A 22834-nucleotide genomic window follows, 5' to 3' on the forward strand; every position below is an offset into this window, starting at 1 on the left:
GAGGTTTTTGAAGTCTCAGGAGGAACTCACTTTGGAGGTAGACATGGTTCTCTTTTAATATTTGATGATGGATGTCAATAAATAGAAACATCTTTCAGTCTCTGTCACTTGAAAACTCGGGAAACATCAGTTGCACTTATGAAAAAGATGCTGGTGTCACTTGCATACGTGCTAGACAGTTTTCCTAGAAACTGTTAGATCGATGAAATAGATAAATGGGTAGATAGACAGATTTTCAAGAGCTCTAGGAATAATGTATGTTGCTGTGCACCCACCTGTGCATTTGCCTGAAAGCTACTGGTGCCTGGATGGATGCTCATAGGCAAGGAATATTCAGAGGTGGTAGTGCCAGATCTTCCTTCTGAAATATAGCCTATAACAGATGATATCTGCTTCCTGTCTCCTCTGTGAGTGTTAAACATGGCTGCATTGATTAGCTTCCCAAATGGATTCTGGTGCCTTTAGAATATTGAGGCCTATGTGATAATAGGAATAGGTAAAGGTTTTCCCCTAACATTAAGTCTAGTCATGTCTGATGCTGGGAGTTGGTGATCATCTCAATTTTTAAACCAAAGAGCCAGCATTGTCTGTAGACACCTCCAAGGTCATGTGGCCGGCATGACTGTATGGAACACCATTACCTTCTTGCCGGAGCGGAACCTATTGTGCTGCTACGGCTGTACCAGGAGCTCCAACTTCATTTTCTTTCTATTTAATGTTTGCATGCATTCCAAGGTTTCTGGGGTTTTGCAAAAAGGTGACTTCCCTTGGTTTGCAGTTATAGGGCTAACCACCTGTCTATCATTGTTGTGTTTGGTTCTGCCCCTTTCCCCAGGGATCTGGGGAGGAGAGGGAGCCATTTTTAGTTCAGTCTTACAGAAGGAAACTAAGCTATAGGACGTGAACCAGCTTTACCTGCAGAAAAGCTTCATTTCTTAAGAATTTCCGGGAGGAAAGTCCCAAAGTTTTGGCTGGGAGCTTACAGCCTCCCAGCCTTACAGCATCTGAGGGAAACAGCCCTGAAAAGTTTCTGAAGAAATTCCGGGGGGAAACAGTTTTACAGACCCAAAGAACTCCAGCTGGAGACTCTACAAGCCTTGACTGGTAGATCTACTTGGTGCCCAAGAAGCAGTTTGGATCCAGTAGTAGAACCCACATCAGCAAAGTTTAGATAGTAGACAGCCTGGGAGAGGTTAAAAAAGGGTTTTCCTTGTTAAAGAAAGAAATAGTTCTCCAAGCAAGGTGCCTGTCCATTGTAGACAAGTTAAGAAGCATTTGTTTGACTCATTGAAGATCTGGGAAGTATTTGTTTAATTTTGTCAATAATAAAGGACTTTGTTAAACCTTTCAAGCCTCTAAGACTATTGTACATGCGCCCTGGCTTCCTGCTGGGCACAAAGTGACGTCCTATTCAAAAGACAATTTTTACAGGCCCAGCGCGCGACAGAACACCTATTGATCTACTCACACTTGCATGCTTTTGAACTGCTAGGTTGGTGGAAACTGGGGTTAACAACAGAACCTTACCCAGCTCCCCAGATTCAAACTGCCAGTCTTTCAGTCAGCAGCTCAGTGTTCAGCAGCTCAGTGGTTTAACCTGTTGCACTACCAGGGCCTCCTATGGAATAATAGAGATGCGCAATTGGTCAAAAGCCATGCTGTTTCAGGGTCCATTGACAGTAGGCCCCTCTTCCTGTTTACTAGAAAGTTACCCAAATAGGGAGGGATGTTGCTCTTTCATTCGACAAAGATTTGGCCAGTTGGCTACAATGGGAAAGTTAAAAGGCTTAATCCTCCGTCATTTTAAAGCCTATCTTCATGAAACTTAGGTCAGATTTAGACCCCATTTACAACTGCAGGTCTCCCAAGTTTCAAAACAATTCACCAGTCTACTGATTTTTAGAATTATTTTAAGTTTTAACCATAACATTTTTTAAAATAAGACATACCGCATGAGAGGGCTCTGGGAATTGTAGTCGCTGCTTGTGTCCATTCTCAGCCAATCAGAGTATGGACACCACCAGGCTTTTTATTTGCTGAGAGCCTGAGAAACAGAGAGAGAGAGAGAAAAAAAAACTTCAACACCCATCATGCTCCGAGAGGAACTTTTCAAGAGCCACCCTATGCAAGTGAAGCTGTGAAAGGGAGTTCCCAGGGACCTCTCTGGAAGAAGAGGAAACTTTCCAAGAAAAAAATATACCTGATGTAGATCCCTGCATCAGGTATATTGCGGACTTAACTCTTTCTTTTCCAGAAACAAAATAATCTGGCTCTCTGAGTCTGTTTTGTCAGGCTTTTAGTCTCCCTCCTCCCCATTCTGTTTAACAAAATGGTCCACCGAAAACTACAAATCTTTTCGTTAACAGTGATTTGGTCCCAAGCCTATGTAATGGGACGAAGGAAGTATGGTGGGCACAGCATGCATCCTGACTTTCTTTCTTTGGAAACCCCTTCCTAGATTCATGTGTAAAATTACACACTAATTTTACAGTGTGTACAGTGTGGAGGTTGCAGCAAGGCATTGTTCTATGGAGTGTATGTTGGGGGAAAAAACCCCTACGCCAAATATGGTGGAAATGCCCTCCATGTCATCTAAAGTCTACTTGGGAGCAAAATCCTTTATTTTAGCTCCAGTTCAGCAATGCAACTATGGAGGATGCATGCGATTGAAGTGCTGAACAATGAATATCATGATAGGAGTACACTTACATAAGGATGCCTTTAGAGAATGAAAAACTTAAACCAGAGCTTTCCAAATTGTGTCATGATACACTCTTTTGCCAGCTGGAGTGTGTAGGTGTGTCATGCAAAAGTGCCCATTGGTAACCCCTCCCAGGTCACAGTGGTGGCCACACTGCATAGGGATGGGAAGGCCAATTGAAGCTTGAAGATTTTTCTTTCTTTCTCCCTTTGATTCTGGTCTTTCTTCCCTTCTCTCTGGTGGCTGTGTATGGAAGAATAGCTCACCTGGAAGGGTTTGAGTGTAAATCTCAGGGTTCCCAGTCTGACACTAGCTTCTGACACACCGTTTTCCCTTCCATTTTCATTCATTTAGCATTAATCCTAAATTTATTTATTTTAAATCCCTTGCTAGCCTTTCTTTAATGCTTTCTCAGTGTTGTTTTCCTTGGGTCCTTCTGTTTTCCACCTACATTGGAGCAGCATGGGGGGGGGGGTGTAGGGTGTGTGTGGGGTGTTCATTCTCCCTGCTTGCCATGTGCACTGGAATAGCTTATAAGGAGGGGATTAAGGTGTAGATCTCATGATCCCCAGTTTAAAGAAATACAATTTCCCCAATACAACAGTCTCTGGCTATTAATGTCTCCATCATTTCCTGGGGGGCTGGGTTGCTCTTGGGAGCTGGGAGCCTGGACCTTCTGCCTGCCCAGTCTAGGACCACCTCTCCCAGATAGGGCATAGGAGCCCCCCCCCCCCCAAGTCCTTGTTCACCTCTTTCTCTATAGCTTCATGTCCTGTCCAGGTTTATATATTTGGAATGGGATTGAAAGGAAATGGAAGGAGAGGAGGGATTCCTCTGCTGTCCTCAGTTCTAAAATTCAGTCCCACTCTAACTGTAAATCAGTTTTCCTCAGCCCAGTAGAAGACAAATGTCGTCTTTTGTCCCACTCCCAGAACTCAACAAATGGGAGGGAGAGGTTTACAAATGAATATGTGGTCTTTTGGTTATGAATGGAGGTGCAGAGTGTCGCACAGTAGAAATCAGCACTAATCAATGTGTATCCCTGGGAGATAAGAGTTACGTTGCAAAGTTTTGCACTGCTTCTGCATTGATTTCACAAATCAGCTTGCTACTTGTGATGAATGGTCCTATAAGAGAAACCAGGGCTACAAAGCGGAATCCTCGGCATGCGAGTGTGGAGAAGAGCAAACCACTGACCACCTGCTGCAATGCACCCTGAGCCCTGCCACATGCACCATGGAGGACCTTCTTGCAGCAACACCGGAAGCACTCCAAGTGGCCAGATACTGGTCAAAGGACATTTAACCAACTACCAAACTCACAAGATGTGTATTTTTCTGTCTGTTTGCTTTGTTCTGTTAGAAATGTAATATATAATGGACTGGTTGCTCTGACATGACAAATAAATAGAGAAACCATGGAACTGGACTGCAGACCAATGAATACACATTTCATTCTCCCCAAACCAACAGGAACCAGACTGGTGAATGGCACAAACCATTGCTCTGGGAGAGTTGAAGTGTTCATGAATGGAAAATGGGGGTCGGTGTGTGATGATCGATGGGACCTGAGAGATGCTCAAGTCGTGTGCAGAGAACTCGGCTGTGGAGGAGCTGTGTCAGCCCCAGGAGAAGCCCACTTTGGAGAAGGAAATGGTACCATCTGGATAGATGAAGCAAAATGTTTGGGGACAGAAGTTGTCCTTCAGAAATGCCCATTCGAAAAACAAAATGATTGTAATCATGGAGAAGATGCTGGTGTTGTGTGCTCAGGTAACTGATAAAAATTAAGAAATATTGATTATTTTCTTTGGACTTTAACAATTCACAGCTGAAGTGCTTAAAATTAACCAATCTTTGAAACTCGATATTCAAAGAATAAAGTACAATACAAATTTCTAGTGCTAGGAAAGACATATGAACACTAGGGCTGTGCAAAATTTTCATTAGTCATAGTAAGTTGGATCAGATTCTTAAAATTTATACTTATGATGCAATATCTGACATGTGAGTATGACCTGCGCCAAAAACTTAAGAATCAAAACTTATACAATCCTTTTTAGTTTGAAATTTTTTAACCTCAGAAGTCTCCCAAAGTCAGTTTCATTTTCAGCACATGCAAGCAAAGCAAAGACAAGGTCATTACTCTTTAAATTAATGATGTCCTGCCATCAGGAGAGGGAAGCAGCAGGGAGAAAGCAGAGTTCTCTGGGAAAGATACAAAGAAAGCACAGAATTCTGGGAAATGTAGTTTGGGAAGGTGTGCTGTCGCGCCTGGGGCTATAACTCTTAGTGAAAGAGGCATTATTATTATTATTATTATCATCATCATCATCATCATCATCTTTATTTGTACCCCGCTAGCATCTCCCGAAGGACTCGATGCGGCTTACAAAGGCCAAGGCCTCAATAAAACAACAATACAACAATACACATAAACCATAACGCAAATCAAAACATTGAGCAATAACAGTAAACAGTAAAAACAATACATGGAATACTTTAGGAAACTGTATTATGTATTGTATACTTGGAAGTGACATCTTTCCCCCAGGGGATAGCTTCTTGCCTCCTATAGGAAAATGGAACTCTCAAAGACCCAAACACTGCAGATAACTCAAAATAGGTTTTATTGTTCACAAAGAGTTATCTCTTTAAAGTTTCAGAGGGGTGAAGGAAAATATACATTACAGTCTCAGTTTGTCCTGGGTCCAAGGAGTTTGCAGCTGAGAAGCTTTGCCACGTTTCCTCTTTCCTCAATGGCTGTGAATATCGGAGGGCGGGGAGGCGGAGTCGCAGTGGTCTATAAGGACTTTATTCCACTGATCAGGTGTCCCATCCCACAATCATCTTCCTTTGAATGTGCCGGCTTTAGGATAGGTGACCGGGACAGGATAGGGATTCTAGTAGTGTACCGACCACCCCGCTGCACTACAGTCTCTCTACCTGAGCTAGCGGGAGTGGTCTCGGACATGGTGCTGAACTCCCAACGGCTTTTGGTCCTGGGAGATTTCAACATCCATGCCGAGGCCTCTCTCTCCGGAGCGGCTCAGGACTTTATGGCCTCCATGGCAACCATGGGCCTGTCCCAGTTAATATCTGGTCCCACCCATAGTGCCGGACACACCTTGGATTTGGTCTTCACCCAAGGATGGGATGAGGGTGACGGAATGGAGGAGCCGACCATCGCCCCTTTGCCATGGACCGATCACCACCTGATCAGTTTTAGACTAACTGTGCCTTCTAACCTTCGCAGGGGTGGTGGACCCATTAGAATGGTCCGCCCCAGGAGACTGATGGATCCAAATGGTTTCCTGATGGCTCTTGGGGATTTTTCCACCTTCTTGGCTAGCGATACTGTCGATGCTCTGGTCTCTGGCTGGAATAGGGAGTTGACCAGGGCAATTGACACCATCGCTCCGGAACGCCCCCTCTCGAGTAACCGAGCTAAACCAGCTTCTTGGTTTACTGAGGAGCTGGCAGCAATGAAGCGAAAGAAGAGGAGGCTAGAGTGCGTGTGGCGCCAGAATCCCACCAATCTAGCTCAAACACACTTGAATGCCTTTTTAAGGTCCTACGGTGTGGCAATAGAGGCAGCTCAGAAAACATTCATCACAGCCAATATTGCATCAGCGAAGAATCGTCCAGCTGAGCTTTTCCGAGTTGTCAGGGGCCTGTTAAACCCGCCGAAAAGCGAGGCCCCGGATAACTCGGTGGCTCGCTGTGAAGCATTTGCTCGATCCTTCGCGGATAAAATTGAGCGGATTCGGTCTGGCTTCGACGTCATGTTAACGGCAGTCTCTGGGGATGTAGCGAGAGCATCTGCTTGTCCAGTTTTGTTGGATTCATTTCAATTGGTTCAGCTTGAGGATGTGGACAGGATCCTTGGAGAGGTGCGACCCACCACATGCATCCTAGACCCCTGTCCTTCCTGGCTGATCAAGGAAGCCAGAGGGGGTTTGGCAGGGTGGGTGAAGGTGATGGTTAACACCTCCTTACAAAAAGGAGAGTTTCCAGCGAGCTTAAAGCAAGCTATTATAAAACCGCTGTTGAAGAAACCATCACTGGATCCCACTCAATTTGACAACTATCGGCCAGTTTCCAATCTCCCCTACTTGGGCAAAGTCATGGAACGTGTGGTGGCAACACAACTCCAGGGGTTTCTGGTAGACACTGATTATCTTGATCCGGCACAGTCTGGCTTTAGGCCGGGACATGGAACTGAGACAGCTTTGGTCGCCTTGGTAGATGATCTGCGCAGGGAACTAGACAGGGGGAGTGTGTCCCTGTTGGTTCTGCTGGACCTCTCAGCGGCCTTCGATACCGTCGATCACGGTATCCTTCTGGGCCGCCTCATGGACATGGGGCTCGGAGGCACTGCTTTGCGGTGGCTCCGATCCTTCCTTGAGGGACAGACCCAGAAGGTGTTATTGGGTGACACCTGTTCGGCCCCACAACCGTTGTTGTGTGGAGTCCCACAGGGTTCAATCTTGTCCCCGATGTTATTTAACATCTACATGAAGCCGTTGGGAGAGATCATTCGGAGTTTCGGACTAAGATGCTATCTCTATGCAGATGACGTCCAAATCTGTCACTCCTTCTCACCTGTCACCAAGGAGGCTGTCCAGACCTTGAACCGGTGTTTAGCCGCTGTATCGGACTGGATGAGAGCTAACAAATTGAAATTGAATCCAGACAAGACAGAGGTCCTACTGGTCAGTCGGAAGGCCGAACAGGGTATAGGGTTACAGCCTGTGTTAGACGGGGTTACACTCCCCCTGAAGACGCAGGTTCGCAGCTTGGGAGTGATCCTGGACTCACCGCTGAGCTTGGAACCCCAGGTCTCAGCGGTGGCCGGGAGAGCTTTCGCACAATTAAAACTTGTGCGCCAGCTGCGCCCGTACCTTGGGAAGTCGGATCTGGCCACGGTGGTCCACGCTCTTGTCACATCCCGGCTGGATTACTGCAACGCACTCTACGTGGGGTTGCCTTTAAAGACTGCTCGGAAACTGCAACTAGTCCAGCGAGAAGCAGCCAGGTTGCTCAACGGAGCGACGTACAGGGAGCACACCACCCCCCTGTTGCGTCAGCTCCACTGGCTGCCAATCCAATTCCGAGCAGAATTTAAAGTGCTGGTCTTGACCTATAAAACCCTATACGGCTCCGGCCCAGTGTATTTGTCCGAACGGATCTCCCTCTACGTCCCACCTCGAAGTTTAAGATCTTCTGGGGAGGCCCTGCTCTCGACTCCGCCAGTCTCTCAAGCGAGGCTGGCGGGGACGAGAAGCAGGGCCTTCTCAGTGGCGGCCCCCCGCCTGTGGAACTCACTCCCCGGGGAAATTAGATCGGCGACCTCCCTCCTAGCATTTAGGAAAAGACTAAAGACCTGGATGTGGGACCAAGCTTTTGGTCACCCTGACAATTAACTCAAGGACCTGGAAATGGACAAAGACAAATGGAGCAGAACTGACTTACGGACTCTGATATATGGACCCTGACATGAGATTGTTTTTAGGTTTTTAGGTTTTTAGGATTTTACTATGTATTGATGTTTTAATTTAAGTGTTGAATTGTTATTTTTTGTATTACTTGTTGTGTGTTCGGGCATCTAATTGTGCCCTCCCCTGTAAGCCGCCCTGAGTCCCCCCCCGGGGTGAGAAGGGCGGGGTATAAGTGAATGAAATAAAATAAATAAATAAATAAACACAACCCCAGTCCAATGGCCTATGTTGAAGGGACAAGGCCTTCCTCTGGTACCAAAAGAACCGGTTTGAAGGCGCTTGAGACTTCCCAACGTTGTTCAGGTTGGTCTGAACATGGAGCATTAGTCTCAAGGGTAAAAACCTCAGAACTGGTGCTGAGAGGTAACTTAATCAGGGGCTTTTAGAGCCAAGTCTCTTACGTCCATCTGATAGAAACTCTGATGGCAGAATGAAAGGGGAGCACTCCCTTCCTCCAGGAAGAGGTGGAGCCAAACAATTGAGCTGAAAAAGCATTTCAACTGGTCCAAACAACATTGATTGACAGCTATAAATAACCAATCAATCCAACTATACATAAGCAGGGTAAAAATGCAGGATTAAGCATGATACAACAGTTTAAATCTTGCAACTAACAGTTCTACACATAGGTGGCGCCACTCGCGCAGTCACAAAAGGCAAGGAGCTTTATGGCAGAGTATTAAAAAGGCCCTGCCCTGAACTATATTTCCCAGAATTCTGCTCAGCATCAGAAAGCCCCAGTGAGGAGATGGGAGAAATTAGTCCCTCCATTGCAGCAGCCAGACAGAGTTCCAATACATTGTTGAATCTGCATATAGGAGGAATGACTGATACTTCTAGTAAGTAAATCACTTTGCTGGGCTGGGAAGAAATAAAAAAATGGAAGTTCTATTGGTTAATATGAGAGACATTCAATGAGATCGCTGTTGTGGCTTTTTTTTAAAGGTTTTTTTTGTCAAAACGTTTTTAAAAATCTCTAAAATAAATAGATGTATGGATTTTTGTGAAAGTTGGGAGAATGATCTCCTGTTATCTTGTGTCATTGTTTAGAAAATTCAAGGAGATAACTCTTGTAGTTTTTTAAAATGTTTGTAAAAACTTTGAAAATTTCCCAAAAGTCTGTGGATTAGTGAAACTTGATGGGTTCGTGGTGGTGAATGTGTTCTATCATTGTAGAAAGTTTCACCCCAATTGCTGTAAAAATGAGGGAGAAAGGAGCTCTTGAAATTTCCCAATTTGAGCAATTACTATTACAAAAAATAATGAAATTTCGTTATTCTCGTTCTAGTTATGAAATTTTAACTAGCAATACTTTAAAAACACTTTAGAAATGAAATGCAAGTGCCCCCTAATTTTGTAATTAGTTTTGAAACACGTTTTCATTGATTGCACAGCCCTGGAATGAACACTGGAAAGCAACAAAGAGAGGAATGTGTCTCTACTTGAGTTTATAGTCCTTTCTTCCACTCCCCCACCTATGAAATCAATGCCCAGTCCTCAGCATTATTACAATAAAGCTTTATAGCTAAGAGAACATTGGTGGGGAAAAAGCCAATGGGATTTTGGCCTGCATCAATAGGAGTCTAGTGTCTAGATCTAGGGAAGTCATGCTACCCGTGCTCTATGCTGCCTTGGTCAGACCACGTTACCTGGAATCACACTGTGTCCAATTCTGGGCACCACAATTGAAGGGAGATATTGACAAGCTGGAATGTGTCCAGAGGAAGAGGGCGATTCAAAGGATCAAGGGTCTGTAGAACAAGCCCTATGAGGAGTGGCTGAAAGAGCTGGGCATGTTTAACCTGCAGAAGAGAATGCTGAGAAGACATATGATGAGGGCTATGCATAAATATGTGCGGGGAAGTCATAGGGAGGAGGCTTTTTTTCTGCTGCCCTGGAGACTAGGACGTGGAGCAATGGCTTCAAAGTGCAGGAAGGGAGACTCCACCTGAACATGAGGAAGAGCTTCCTGACTGTGAGAGCCAGTCATCAGTAGAACTCTCTGCCCAGAGTGTGGTGGAGGCTCTTTCTTTGGAGGCTTTTAAACAGAGGCTGGATGGCCATCACATTTTTTAGATTTTTAGGAAATGTTCCCTCCATTATAACTGGCCTTATTTTTGAATTCCCTTTTTATTAGGTTTTTCTTATATTTGTTCCATATTGTTAGTATATTTTCCAATGATACATTTCCCATTTGATTAATTTCCTTTTTTGAGTATTCCTTAAAAAATATATTTTCTAATCTCATTTCTATATCTTTATTATTTATTTCCATCCAGTCTGTATCAGCTTTGTTTAGCATCCCTTCCACCACATGTCTCAATTGGTTAGCCTCATAATAACTTTTGATTTCGGGTAGTCCTAGTCCTCCTTCTTTCTGTAGTTTGTACCAGTGGCATTTATTTATTCTATTCTTTTTCCCATTGTTGCAAAATTTATTTGTTAATTGCTGCCATTTATCCAATTCAATTTCTGAAATTTTGAGGGGTATCATTCTAAATATGAAGTTTACTTTGGGTAGGATTTTCATTTTAAATAAGGCTATTCTGCCAAACCAAGATAGGTGTGCATTGTTATATTCAACTAATCTTTTCTCTGTTTCTTTCCTTAATACTGCTAAATGTTTCCTTTCCATCTCACTTAGATTCTTAGTTACTACTACTCCTAGGTATTTTATATCTTCTTTTAGATTTATTTTTATCTCCCTCTGACTTTTGAAATCTTCCTCTTCTTGTTTTGTATAGTTAAATAAAATCATTTCTGATTTTCTCCAATTTATTTTCAGCCCTGTTATTTCTCCAAATTTCTTTATATGTTCTCCTATTATCTTCATTTTATCTGTTATGTCTTTTAAAGTCAAAATTGTGTCGTCGGCAAACAGGCTAATTTTATCTGTTTCTTGTCCTATCCCTATTAATTTATCATCATTCCTAATTACATTTGCTAATATTTCTATTATGGTTGCAAATAGTATTGGTGACATAGGACATACTTGCCTAGTCCCTCTTGTTACTTTTATTCTGTCGGTTATTCCATCATTTACTAATACCTGCATATAACTATCTGAATATAGTTGATTGACTAGTCCCATTATTCTGCTTCCCAATCCAAATTTATTCAGAATACATTTTAGTGTTGGCCATTCTACGCAATCAAATGCTTTGAATATATCTAGCGCTATGATCCCTGCCTTTATCTTTTGATTTTTTATTATCTGAATTTTTTAATTAGTTTCCCTACTAAATTTGACATTTGTCTTCCTTTTAAGAAACCGCATTGATCCTTATTAATATATTTATGTATCCAATTATTCATTCTGTTTGCTATAATCGCTGACAATATTTTGGCATCCTGATTAATTAATGAAATTGGTCTGTAAGTCCCTGGATCTGTTTCATCTCTATTAGATTTGGGGATTAATATCACTAGTGCCTTGTTCCAGGATTCTGGAATTTTTTCTCCATTTAGTATTGCATTGTATAACTCTAGTAGTTTTGGAATTAGTTTTTTCCCAAATAATTTATAATATTCTGGACCTAATCCATCCCATCCTGGGGCTTTTCCATTCTTCAGTTTCAATATTACTGTCTCAATTTCTTCTTCTCTTATTGGAGATTCTAATGATTTCCTATCCTCCTCCCTTAATTTTATATTAAGATTTCCTTCCACATATTCATTTATTTTATCAATTGAGTGTTCTCCTGCTTGGTATAGCTCTGAATAGAATTCCTCAAATATTTTTAACTTTTCTTTCATTAATCTACATTTCTTTCCTGATTTATCTTTTACCTCATTTATTGTGTTTGCCATTTTCTTTTTCTGTACTGACCGTGCTAACATTCTTGAATTTCTATTGCTATATTCAAAGAATTCTCTCCTTAGATATATCAAATTTTTTTCTACCTGGTCCATCTCCATTTTGTTTAATTCTTCTTTTTTTGCCCTTAATTAATTGTATATAAATTTGGTTCTTTTTGTTATGTACTGATTTTCCAATTTTTCTATCTCTCTTTCTAGAAATAATTTCTTTTCTTCCTGTTTCTTTCTTACCTTTGATGCTTCTTTTATTATCAGCCCTCTCATCATTGCTTTCATCGTATCCCATAATAAAGCTCTTGATATCTCTTTATTGTTTAAGTCCCAAATTTCTTGCCACTGTTTTGCTAATTTGCCACTAATTTGCTAACTGTTGAATTTTTTTACTACATTTATCTCCTTTCTCCTCAAGATCTCCGTTTAATGAATGGCACAAGTCCCTGCTCAGGGAGGGTTGAAGTCTTTCACAATGACTTGTGGGGGACCGTTTGTGATGCTGGCTGGGATTTACAAGGTGCCCAAGTGGTCTGCAGGCAGCTGGGCTGTGGCGATGCCTCCAAAGCATTGGGTGGAGCACACTATGGCCAAGGATCGGGCCCCATTTGGATGGAGAGCATCAACTGTACAGGAGAAGAAGCATCCCTGAAGGAGTGCCAGAAGGGGAGCTGGGGAGAGCACAGTTGCAACCACAGCCAGGATGCCAGTGTGGAGTGTTCAGGTACATGCCTTTCACAAGTTGTACTTACCAAAGACTGCATGAGGTTCATCTCTCTTCAAATCATCAGAATGAGAGTATTTTGTTTTCTATAATAATAATAATAATAATAATTATAATAATTATAATTATTATAATTATTATTATTATTATTTTATTTGTAACCTGCTTTTCTCCCTAAACGGGGCCCAAAGCGGCTCACAATATTTTAAAGCAATACAGATAAAAATCAACCATACATTTCTATTACCATCAGCTGTTCTGTTTTTGAGAGCAATCTGGATGACTGAATTCCTCTGGAAAAAAAATAAAAAAAGATTGTAATCCACTCTTAATGTCAGAAATATTTAATAGCTTCTTCAACAGACATTCCAAATTTTCATTATCAGTATTGTTTTCCCCAAAAAGAGATCATCCACTGAAAGCAAGTGGGGTTTATATATCTGTGGAATGCCCAGGATGGGAGAAAGAACTCTTGTCTGATGGAGGCAAGTATGAATGCTGCAATGGAGATCACCTTGATTAGCATTTAATAGCCTTGCAACTTCAAGGCTGGCTGCTTCCTGCCTGGGGGATCCTTTGTTGGGAAGTGATTAGCTGGCCCAGACTGTTTCTTGTCTGGAATTCCCCTATTTTGGGGTGTTGTTCTTTTTTTTTTTTACTGTCCTGATTTTAGAGCTTTTTAAATACTGGTAGTCAGATTTTGTTCATTTGTCCAACCAATGCTACGTTCACTGTGAAGTCTTAATTCTGCTTTCTCCTCTCCTCTGCTTTAGTTTCCCCCTGTTTATAGGCTTTCCCAATAGTGTAGATGCCTTCCTTTGTATTAGTTTTGGGTGGAGCTTAAAATCGCCCCAGAGGACAGCATTAGTTGGTCTACTCCATTTCCCTGTATAGAGCTCTTTCCTGGACTCCTCCTTTTTCTGCAGCAGAGCTACAGTAACTAGAGGGTTGGGGCATTGTCTGGTATCCTAGGCTCAAGCAATCCAAACACAGGCATCCTTACCACCTGCATTCAGCAGTATTCATAAACCAGCAGTGCCAGAGACAATAGAAGCTTATGACCAGCTTAAGCTTCACAAGAAAGAAGATTGAGACAGTTTATAAGCAACAGCTTGTAAACCATCGCTTTGCACCAAAGGCAGAAGACTCCAGAGAGATGACTGCAACTAGCAAAATCTCCCTTTGTAATGTATTGTTTTAAGTTACCTTATAATAGTCCCAGGTGGGGTTAACCCTTTAGAATCATAGAGTTGGAAGAGACCTCATGGGCCATTCAGTCCAACCCCATTCTGCCAAGAAGCAGAAAAATTGCATTCAAAGCACCCCCGACAGATGGCCATCCAGCCTCTGTTTAAAAGCTTCCAAAGAAGGAGCCTCCACCACACTCTGGGTCAGAGAGTTCCACTGCTGAACAGCTCTCACAGTTAAGAAGTTCTTCCTCATGTTCAGATGAATATCCTCTCTTGTAGTTTGAAGCCATTGCTCCATTGCATCCTAGTCTCCAGGGCAGCAGAAAACAAGCTTGCTCCCTCCTCCCTGTGACTTCCTCTCACATATTTATACATGGCTATCATGTCTCCTCTCAGCCTTCTCTTCTTCAGGCTAAACATGCCCAGCTCTTTAAGCTGCTCCTCATAGGGCTTGTTTTGCAGACCCTTGATCATTTTAGTTGCCCTCCTCTGGACACATTCCAGCTTGTCAATATCTCTCTTGAATTGTGGTGCCCAGAATTGGACACACTGTGATTCCAGGTAATGTGGTCTGACCAAGGCAGAATAGAGCATGGGCAGCATGACTTCCCTGGACCTAGACATTTTGTTCCTATTGATGCAGGCCAAAATCCAATTGCCTTTTTTTGCCACCACATCACATTGTTGGCTCATGTTTAACTTGTTGTCCATGAGGACTCCAAGATCTTTTTCACACATCCTGCTCTCGAGCCAGGCATTGTCCCCCATTCTGTCTCTTTTTAATTTTTTCTGCCTAAGTGGAGTATCTTGCATTTGTCACTGCTGAACTTCATTTTGTTAGTTTTGGCCAATGATCTCTCTAATCTGTTAAGATTGTTTTGAATTCTGCTGTTGTCTTCTGGAGTATTGGCTCTCCCTCCCAATTTGGTGTCATCTGCAAACTTGATGATCCTGTCTTCTAAATCTAAGTCATTAATACAGATCCTGAACAGGACTGGTCCCAGGACCGGTCCTGGGAAGGATTTGTCCTGCTATACTGTCATGGTTATAGCCTTAAAAATTATGGCAATTGTAGTCTAGTTAAAGGCAAAGGTTAAGAACTTCTAATTCATAAGAAAATAAGCCCTTTTTATTGTTTTTAATGTTCATGGCAAGCCTGAGCTCATTTTGTGCTTTAGCCTTGCAGATATTTTCCCTATAGGAGTTGGCTATTTGTTTGAATTCTTCTTTGGTGGTTTCTTCCTTTTTCCACTTCTTGATCATGTCTCTTTTGTGTTTTAGCACAGCTAGAAGTTCTTTGGTAATCCATTCTGGCTTCTTTGCACTTGTCCTATTTTTTCTCTTTGTCGGCACTGTTTGCAATTGTGCCTTGAGTATTTCACTCTTGTAAAACTCCCATCCATCTGTAACTCCCTCATCTTTTAGTATCTGTGTCCACAGAATGCTGCTCAGTATTTCCTTCATTTTTCGGAAGTCAGCTCTCCTAAAGTCCAAAATGCTGGTTTGACTTGTCTTAGTTTCGGCCTTCCTTTGTATATCAAACTGCAGGAACACATGGTCACTTGCCCCTAAGGATCCGACCACTTCAACGGCAGTGATTAGGATGAGATTGAGAGTAGCCGACCCCCTTGTTGCCTCTTCTACCTTCTGGACCATGAAATTGTCTGCAAGACTAGTGAGGAATTTGTTGGACTTTGTACTCTTGGCTGAGTTTGTTTTCCAGCAAATATCGGGATAGTTGAAATTGCCCATGACTATTATATCTCTTCTTTGTGCCTGTTTGGTCAACTGTTGGCAAAAGACTTCATCAAGTTTTATTCATCTTGTTTCCAGTAAACTCATTTTGGTTATCTTTTCACCTTGCCTAAAGTGCTTCTGTGTTAAAAGGTCTTAATTTTATAGAAGGTATACAGATAGAACCAGAGTATAGTTTTCCCAAAGGCTCGGGTGTACTATCACATTCAGCAAAGGACAAGAGGAATCCTCTCACCTCTGCAGGAGTCTACCATATACCATGCAGCTATGGACAAGAAGTCTACAGAGGGACCACCAAACACAGCACCCAAACATGAATCAAGACACATCAAAGGCACCACAGATTACTTCAACCAGAGAAGTCAGCCATAGCAGAGCACTCGATGAACCAACCTGGACACAGCATATTATTTGAAAACATAGAAATGCTGGATCACTGTAACAACTACCATATAAAGCTACACAGAGAAGTCATTGAATATACAAGCATATGGACAATTTCAACAGAAAGGAGAAAACCATGGACAGGAACACAATCTGGCTACCATTCTACTTCTTGTAGTACTAGAACAAATGAAAGATCACAGCAGGAAAAACGGCTTCCCAAACTCCTGTGTGGGTCTAGATAAAAGAGCAAAATATTGTACACTTGGAACAAAATCTAACTCAGGTCCCAGCTAAAAAGGACACCTGTAGTAAAAATCAGTTAAATATTCCATAGCTCTGTACTTCATTTCCATTTCAGAGATTGATTCCATCAGTCTATTTTGGTTGGGAGTATCTGTTGAATCAAGGACAACAATTTCATGTTGCAGCCAACGCCTGAATTGTCCTTCCATCTTTGTTGTTATTGTAGTTATTACAGCTGTTGATTCCTCCCTTGAGATCAGCATTCACCTGGGAGTGGCTGCCTTGGTCTTCCTTGCCTTGGTGGGGATTGTGGCTGAGGCTGGATGCAGGAGGAGGAGGAAGACCATCAGGAGGAGGAGGAGGAGGAGGAGGAGAGAGCAGCAGCCTTGAGCAGCCCTCTTCACCGGCCAGTTCCAGGGATCAAGGTCTGCCTGCCAGTACGGTGGAGCCAGAGACAGAAGGAATGCCATGTGCAGTTAGAGTCCATGGAAATCTATTAGTATAAGAATATACAGCTAATACCGTATACCATTATATGTCTGTATGCTACTTTTTAAAAATTGATACATGTCTTGTTTATTACATATTTACTTTCATAGGAATTTAAGGAAGTTTCCTTCTTCAGAAATGTTAATCAATTAAATAAATCTTACATTTTTTTCATTCTAAGCATATGGGTGATTGACGTGGTGGGAATGAACTACCTTGTGCTCTCATTCCACTACCGTCAATTTCTTATTACTATTTAATACGCATTTATGGAGAAGTCAGAGTCAGATTTATACAGTGGAAAAATAGAAGTGTTAGAGATAGAACAAAGGAATAATTTTGAGCTCTGTATGGGATATACTCTGATTGGCTGCAATGGATTTTCTGACTTATTCCAGATATACTGATGAAGTTTTTTTAATGTACTGTTTTGGGTTTAATTTGTGCTCTTTTCCGGCAGGCCAACTCAGTCAATTTATATTATGAACGTTACATGTAGATTCTATTAGTATTGCAATTTAATTCTTGTGCTATGGTTTTTATTACATGTATTTTATGATTTTTTAAATATTTGTATTTTATGGTATGTGTGCTGGTACGGCTGTACAAGGAGCTCCAACTTTATTTTTTTCCTGTTATCTGTTATAGGGCAGGGCTCCTGTCCATCATAATTAAGCTTTGGTTCCACCCCTTGTTCAGGGCTCTGGGAGGGAAAGGAGCCATTTTTTGGGCAGTCTCGCATAAGGAAGCTAAACTATAGGACGTAGACCAGCTCGTACCGTAGAAAAGCTTCTTTTCTCAAGAACATCTGGGGAAACAGAAACAGACATTCCAGGGGAAAGGTCCCAAGGCTCTGGCTGAGAGCTCACAGCCTCTCAGCCTCACAGCACTCAGAAGGAAAAAAGCCCTGAAGTCCTCAAAGAATTCTCGGAGGGAGGACAACATTACAGATCCACTGAACTCCAGCTGAACTATCTTCAAGCCTCGGCTGGTAGGTCTACTCGATACCCAGACACATTTGGAATTGGTAGTAGCACCCACACCGATGAGGCATAGATAGTAAGCAGCCTGGGAGAGGTTAAATAGGGTTTTTTCTTACAGAGAAATTACAGTTAATTAAAGTCAGGTACCAGTCCATTGAGGACTAGACTAAGAAGGCCTTGAAGTGTTGTTTGAACCACTGAAGATTGCTTTTTGTTCCATAATAAAGACATCGTTGTATCATTAAAGTCTCTAAAGACCATCACTTCAGAAAAATCCCTGAGAACCTCTCTTTGAGGCTCCCTGGCTTCCCACTGGGCTTAAAGTATACGTCCTATAGAAAAGTACAGCTGTTACAGGCCCAGCGCGCGACAGAACAGTATGCATTTCATAATACAATGCTTTAATTGTGTTCTACACCACCCAAAGCCATGAGGAGATGTGGACAACAAATAAGAAAGAGGAGAAAGAGAGGACCGTGACCAGGGCTCCATTTGGCCATGGAAACCTACTGGGTGCTCTGGGTGAATCCCCAATTCAAAAGACATATCTGTTTCGACAGGCCTTTGATTTTTGATATTGCTGTTTTTAAATTGTTTTAAAATTGTGTTAGATTTTAGCCTGTTCTTGTAAGCCACTCCGAGCCCCAGGGGAGTGGCGGCATATAAGTTTAAATAATAAATAAATAAATAAAATTCTCTGCCCTAGAAGGAAACTCCATGACAGGTTCTCCTGAACCCCACCATAAGTGAGAAATTTCTTAATGGCACACAGTGAAAACAACTCCTGTATTCACTGAAATTCACATTACTCTTATTTCTTTAATGCTCCTGAATTGAACATGTTATATCAATAAACCATTTAATGAATTTAATTACTTGCATGGATCTGGGTTCTTTATGCCTACTTGGACATTATCCATTCAGGAGCAGTTTAAAACCCCTAATTAATGAGTCCCATTGATCTAGTAGTATTCAGTTTATGTGTTATAAAAGTTGTCACAAATACGCAGCGTGTGTTCTTTCTTTGTAGAAGAGGGGAAACTGCATAATCTGCACACTTGAGACTAGCTCTGAAGAATATACCAGTGAAAGTAGCTCTGATGGAAAAGGATTTTTTTTTTTAATCAGGAGTGACTTGAGAAACTGCACACCGCTTCTGGGGTGAGAGAATTGGCCATCTCCAAGGACGTTGCCCAAGGGACACCCTCATGTTTTACCATCCTGTGGGAGGGTTCTCCCATGTCCCTGCATTAGAAGCTGGAGCTGACAGATGGGAGCTCACCCTGCTTCCAGATTCTAATCACTGACCTTTCAATTAGCAGTCCTGCTGGCACAACCCATTGCGCCATCAGAGGCTCCCAGGAAAATGGTAACTTCCCAGCAGAGGGAGTCTAAGAGAGAAACCACCTCAGCCTCTTAGGGAAGGGGTTCTCTATCTGGGAGCAGCCACCAAGCTTCAGTTATTTCGTTGATAAGTCCTTCAACAGCACAGTAACTATTTTCTTTGCCCTCCCTTTTCTTTACCAGAGAAGACCAGAAACAAGAGGTCAGATCAGACAACGAGATCCTCACAGAAGCCTGTCTTTACTTTTCAGCTTGATTGGTGTCGACTTTACTGACAATCCAATAGAAGACAAACTGATGGTAGAGGTCAATATACATTTAAATAAAATTTGGGAAAAAACCTTTGCGTTATGATACTGAATCCAGGAACAGAAAGCCTAGACATTAGGATGTGATGGGTTTTATAGCAAGCTCCAAGTACTTGATACTTGGAGAGTTTCTAGCCCCAACCTCTCTACACAGTAGAAATATCTCCAAATGGAGATATACTATACTGTTAGATAGAAATGTCACCGCATTTCTAGCCATGGGAAAAAGTACTGTTTGATGAACTTGTGGTTGATTGATAGCACCTGACTGATGACTGTAAATGTCATCATGCAATACCTAAGGGGGTGTGGTATGGTTAAGCCATAACCATGAGAGGGTTATTGCAAAGGAGTTGCATCAGCCAGTGTTCCTGACTGATAACCTATCATCTGGTGGCTATATAAGGAGGATGAAAGGATCCATCTTTCTCTCTCCTGTGTGACTATGTACCCTTCCAGACAGGCACTATATCAGGGGTCCTCAAACCTTTTAAACAGAGGGCCATGTCACAGACTCTCAAACTGTTGGAGGGCCAGATTATAATTTGAAAAAAACATGAATGAATTCCTATGCACACTGCACATATCTTATTTGTAGTGCAAAAGACACTTAGAAACAATACAATAATTAAAATGAAGAACAATATTAACAAATATAAACTTAGTATTTCAATGAGAAGTGTGTGGCTAATGAGATTGTTGTGTGCTTTCAAGTTGTTTCAGACTTAGGTTGACCCTGAGTGAGAGCCGGGTAAAAGAACTTGGAGGGCCGCATCCGGCCCCTGGGCCTTCGTTTGAGGACCCCTGCGCTATATCCCAGGATCTGATCCCAGGTTCTCTGCTTTAAGCTGGATTGTATGAGTCCACACTGCCAGATAATCTGGGATAAACAGAAAACCTGGGATCAGATCCTGGGATATAGTACCTGTCTGGAAGAGCCCTCAATCATGAGTATCTGCTTGATCTGTATGTGACTATTTATTTATTCTGGTTGTTTGCAAGAACAAGGAAAGTGGATCTGAGCAGGGGCGGCTCGTCCATTACGCGAAGTAAGCGGTCGCAGAACACTTTTTTTTTTGCCAGGGGCGCAGAGGCGCCTCTGTAAATGCCCCTCGACCGCCACTTGAGGACACCCCTCAGCTCACAACAGCCCTAGCAGTCCGGGAGGAGCCTCAGCTTTCTTGCCTTGGTGCCAGGCGATCCTCTTCCCAAAGGGGCCGGGCCCTTGAGCCTCGCCCCTCTCGTTCCTGTTCCACCCGGCCACCGGATGCGCGAGCAGAGCCGGCGCTCAATCATTCTCCGCGTTCGATCCCTTCCCCATGACCGGCTCCCTTTCCTGATTCCCCGGTGCTCCACCCGCCTCCTCTCCTCTCCCCAATCCACGGGTGGGCCAAGGGGCGGAGCTGCCGCGACTGGCTCGCTTCGGGTCCAGAGGCGTGTCTGAAGACCCCAGTGTGCGCACCAAAAGTCGCCTCTTCTCCTGACTTTCTCTTCAGCCATTGGGACCAAGAGAGAGAGAGAGAGAGAGAGAGAGAGAGCCCCAGCTGGAGGTATCTCCCACCTCCGTTCCCTCCTTTGTTTTTGCGCCTACCTTCAGGAAAGGTGGGCATCTCCACCTCTCTCTCTCTCTCTCTCTCTCTCTCTCTCTCTCAGTCCCAATGGCTGAGGAGAAAGTCAAGAGAAGAGGTGAGTTTTGGTGCACACGCCGGGGTCTTCAGGCATGCCTCCGGACCCAAAGCGGACCAGGCAAGGGAGCAAGTGCGGCAAATGTAGTTACTGGGATGTATAGTTCACCTACAATCAAAGAGCATTCTGAACTCCACCAATGATGGAATTGAACCAAATATGGCACACAGAACTCCCACGATGAACAGAAAATATATATCAATGATTGGTTGGGGGAGGGGGGCGCCAAAATACTGTTTGCTTACTGTTGAAAATTACCTAGATCCGCCTCTGGATCTGAGTATCCTGATTGTATGGTTGTATAAATTACAACTGTGAAGATCAAAGCCTCCAGATTTTTTGGATGAAAATCAGAAACGGTGAGGTTACTAAACAGTGTGTAGATAAGATCAGATGCTTATCTATCTGATAGACGAACTGAAGCATGTTTTTGCTGCGAAAGGACTCTGCTGTATTTTGCTTGCTTCAAGGACACTTGCTATCTAGCTTGCAGCAGTTCAAGGAGGTTGTGATTTAGAAATGATAAATCATTTCACAAACCCATCCCGTGACATACTGCACCAACAATCTGCAACCCCCCCCCCCCCCAAGAGTGTATGCATTGTGCTACATGTGTCAAAGACTGGGTGCTCTTGGATTATAAAACATATGCTGTATGATGTGTGACTGTAACACAATTGCAGCAAACAGTATTGCCAGGCCAATTCCATTTCTCCTTCTGTTAGCACAATATATCCCTTGCCCTTTGGTGAATATTCCACCCCTCCTGGGTAGCATGGCTTACTCATACCTGTATCATAATAGCATGCTGATTGAAGATTCCTGCTTCTTGGCAGAATGGGGTTGGACTGGATGGCTCATGAGGTCTCTTCCAACTCTTTGATTCTATGATTCTATGATTCCTCAGAGCGGAGTCTGCAGAAGAAAGGCTTTCATGATGCCTTAAGCTGTAACGTCAAGCTAAGCTGCTCCAGACATAATGTTCTGCCACGCTTCCTGAGTGGAAATGTCAAGGACTAATGAGGCAAGATGGCAACTACTAGGATGAGAGGGTTCCAATTTACAAAGAGCCTCTTTCACACATACAGTGTTGTTGCTTGGCCAGTTGAATAATAGAATCATAGAATCAAAGAGTCGGAAGAGTCCTCATGGGATCTCAATGGCTTCTCTATGTAGTCTGACATGGTGGGTGTTGGAGTGGTCCAGTATTTCTGTGAGGAGAGAATGTCAGGAGAGAACGCTTCTAGAATCATAGAGTTGGAAAAGACCTCATGGACCATCCAGTCCAACCCCATTTTGCCAAGAAGCAGGAAAATTGCATTCAAATCACCCCTGACAGATGGCCATCCAGCCTCTGTTTAAAAGCTTCCAAAGAAGGAGCCTCCACCACACTCCAGGGCAGAGAGTTCCACTGTTGAATGGTTCTCACAATCAGGAAGTTCTTCCTCATGTTCAGATGGAATCTTCTTTCTTGTGATTTGAAGCCACTGTTCTGCGTCCTAGTCTCCAGGGAAGCAGAAAACAAGCTTGCTCCCTCCTCCCTGTGGCTTCCTCTCACATATTTATACATGGCTATCATGTCTCCTCTCAGCCTTCTCTTCTTCAGGCTAAACATGCCCAGCTCCTTAAGCCGCTCCTCATAGGGCTTGTTCTCCAGACCCTTGATCATTTTAGTCACCCTCCTCTGGACACATTCCAGCTTGTCAATATCTCT

General features: G+C 43.0%; 1 protein-coding gene across 6 annotated transcripts in view; it reads left to right on the forward strand.

Annotated features, from left to right (window-relative positions):
• LOC137096242 (deleted in malignant brain tumors 1 protein-like) overlaps nucleotides 1-20706 on the forward strand; it is a 97532-nt gene extending 76826 nt beyond the window's left edge. For 4 of the 6 annotated variants that reach the window (XM_067465001.1, XM_067465003.1, XM_067465005.1 and 1 more), the window contains 3 exons: nucleotides 4174-4473; nucleotides 12430-12735; nucleotides 16537-18654. In XM_067465001.1, the coding sequence (XP_067321102.1) occupies nucleotides 4174-4473; nucleotides 12430-12735; nucleotides 16537-16700 (770 nt within the window). In that variant the 3' untranslated portion in view covers nucleotides 16701-18654. Of the gene's footprint in view, nucleotides 1-4173; nucleotides 4474-12429; nucleotides 12736-16536; nucleotides 18655-19309 lie in introns of those variants that run through there. The other 2 variants (XR_010909372.1, XM_067465002.1) reach the window with 2 other exon arrangements.
• Nucleotides 20707-22834: the final 2128 nt, after the last annotated feature.

The sequence above is a fragment of the Anolis sagrei genome, chromosome 2, assembly GCF_037176765.1.
Source record: "Anolis sagrei isolate rAnoSag1 chromosome 2, rAnoSag1.mat, whole genome shotgun sequence".
NCBI lineage: Eukaryota > Metazoa > Chordata > Lepidosauria > Squamata > Dactyloidae > Anolis > Anolis sagrei.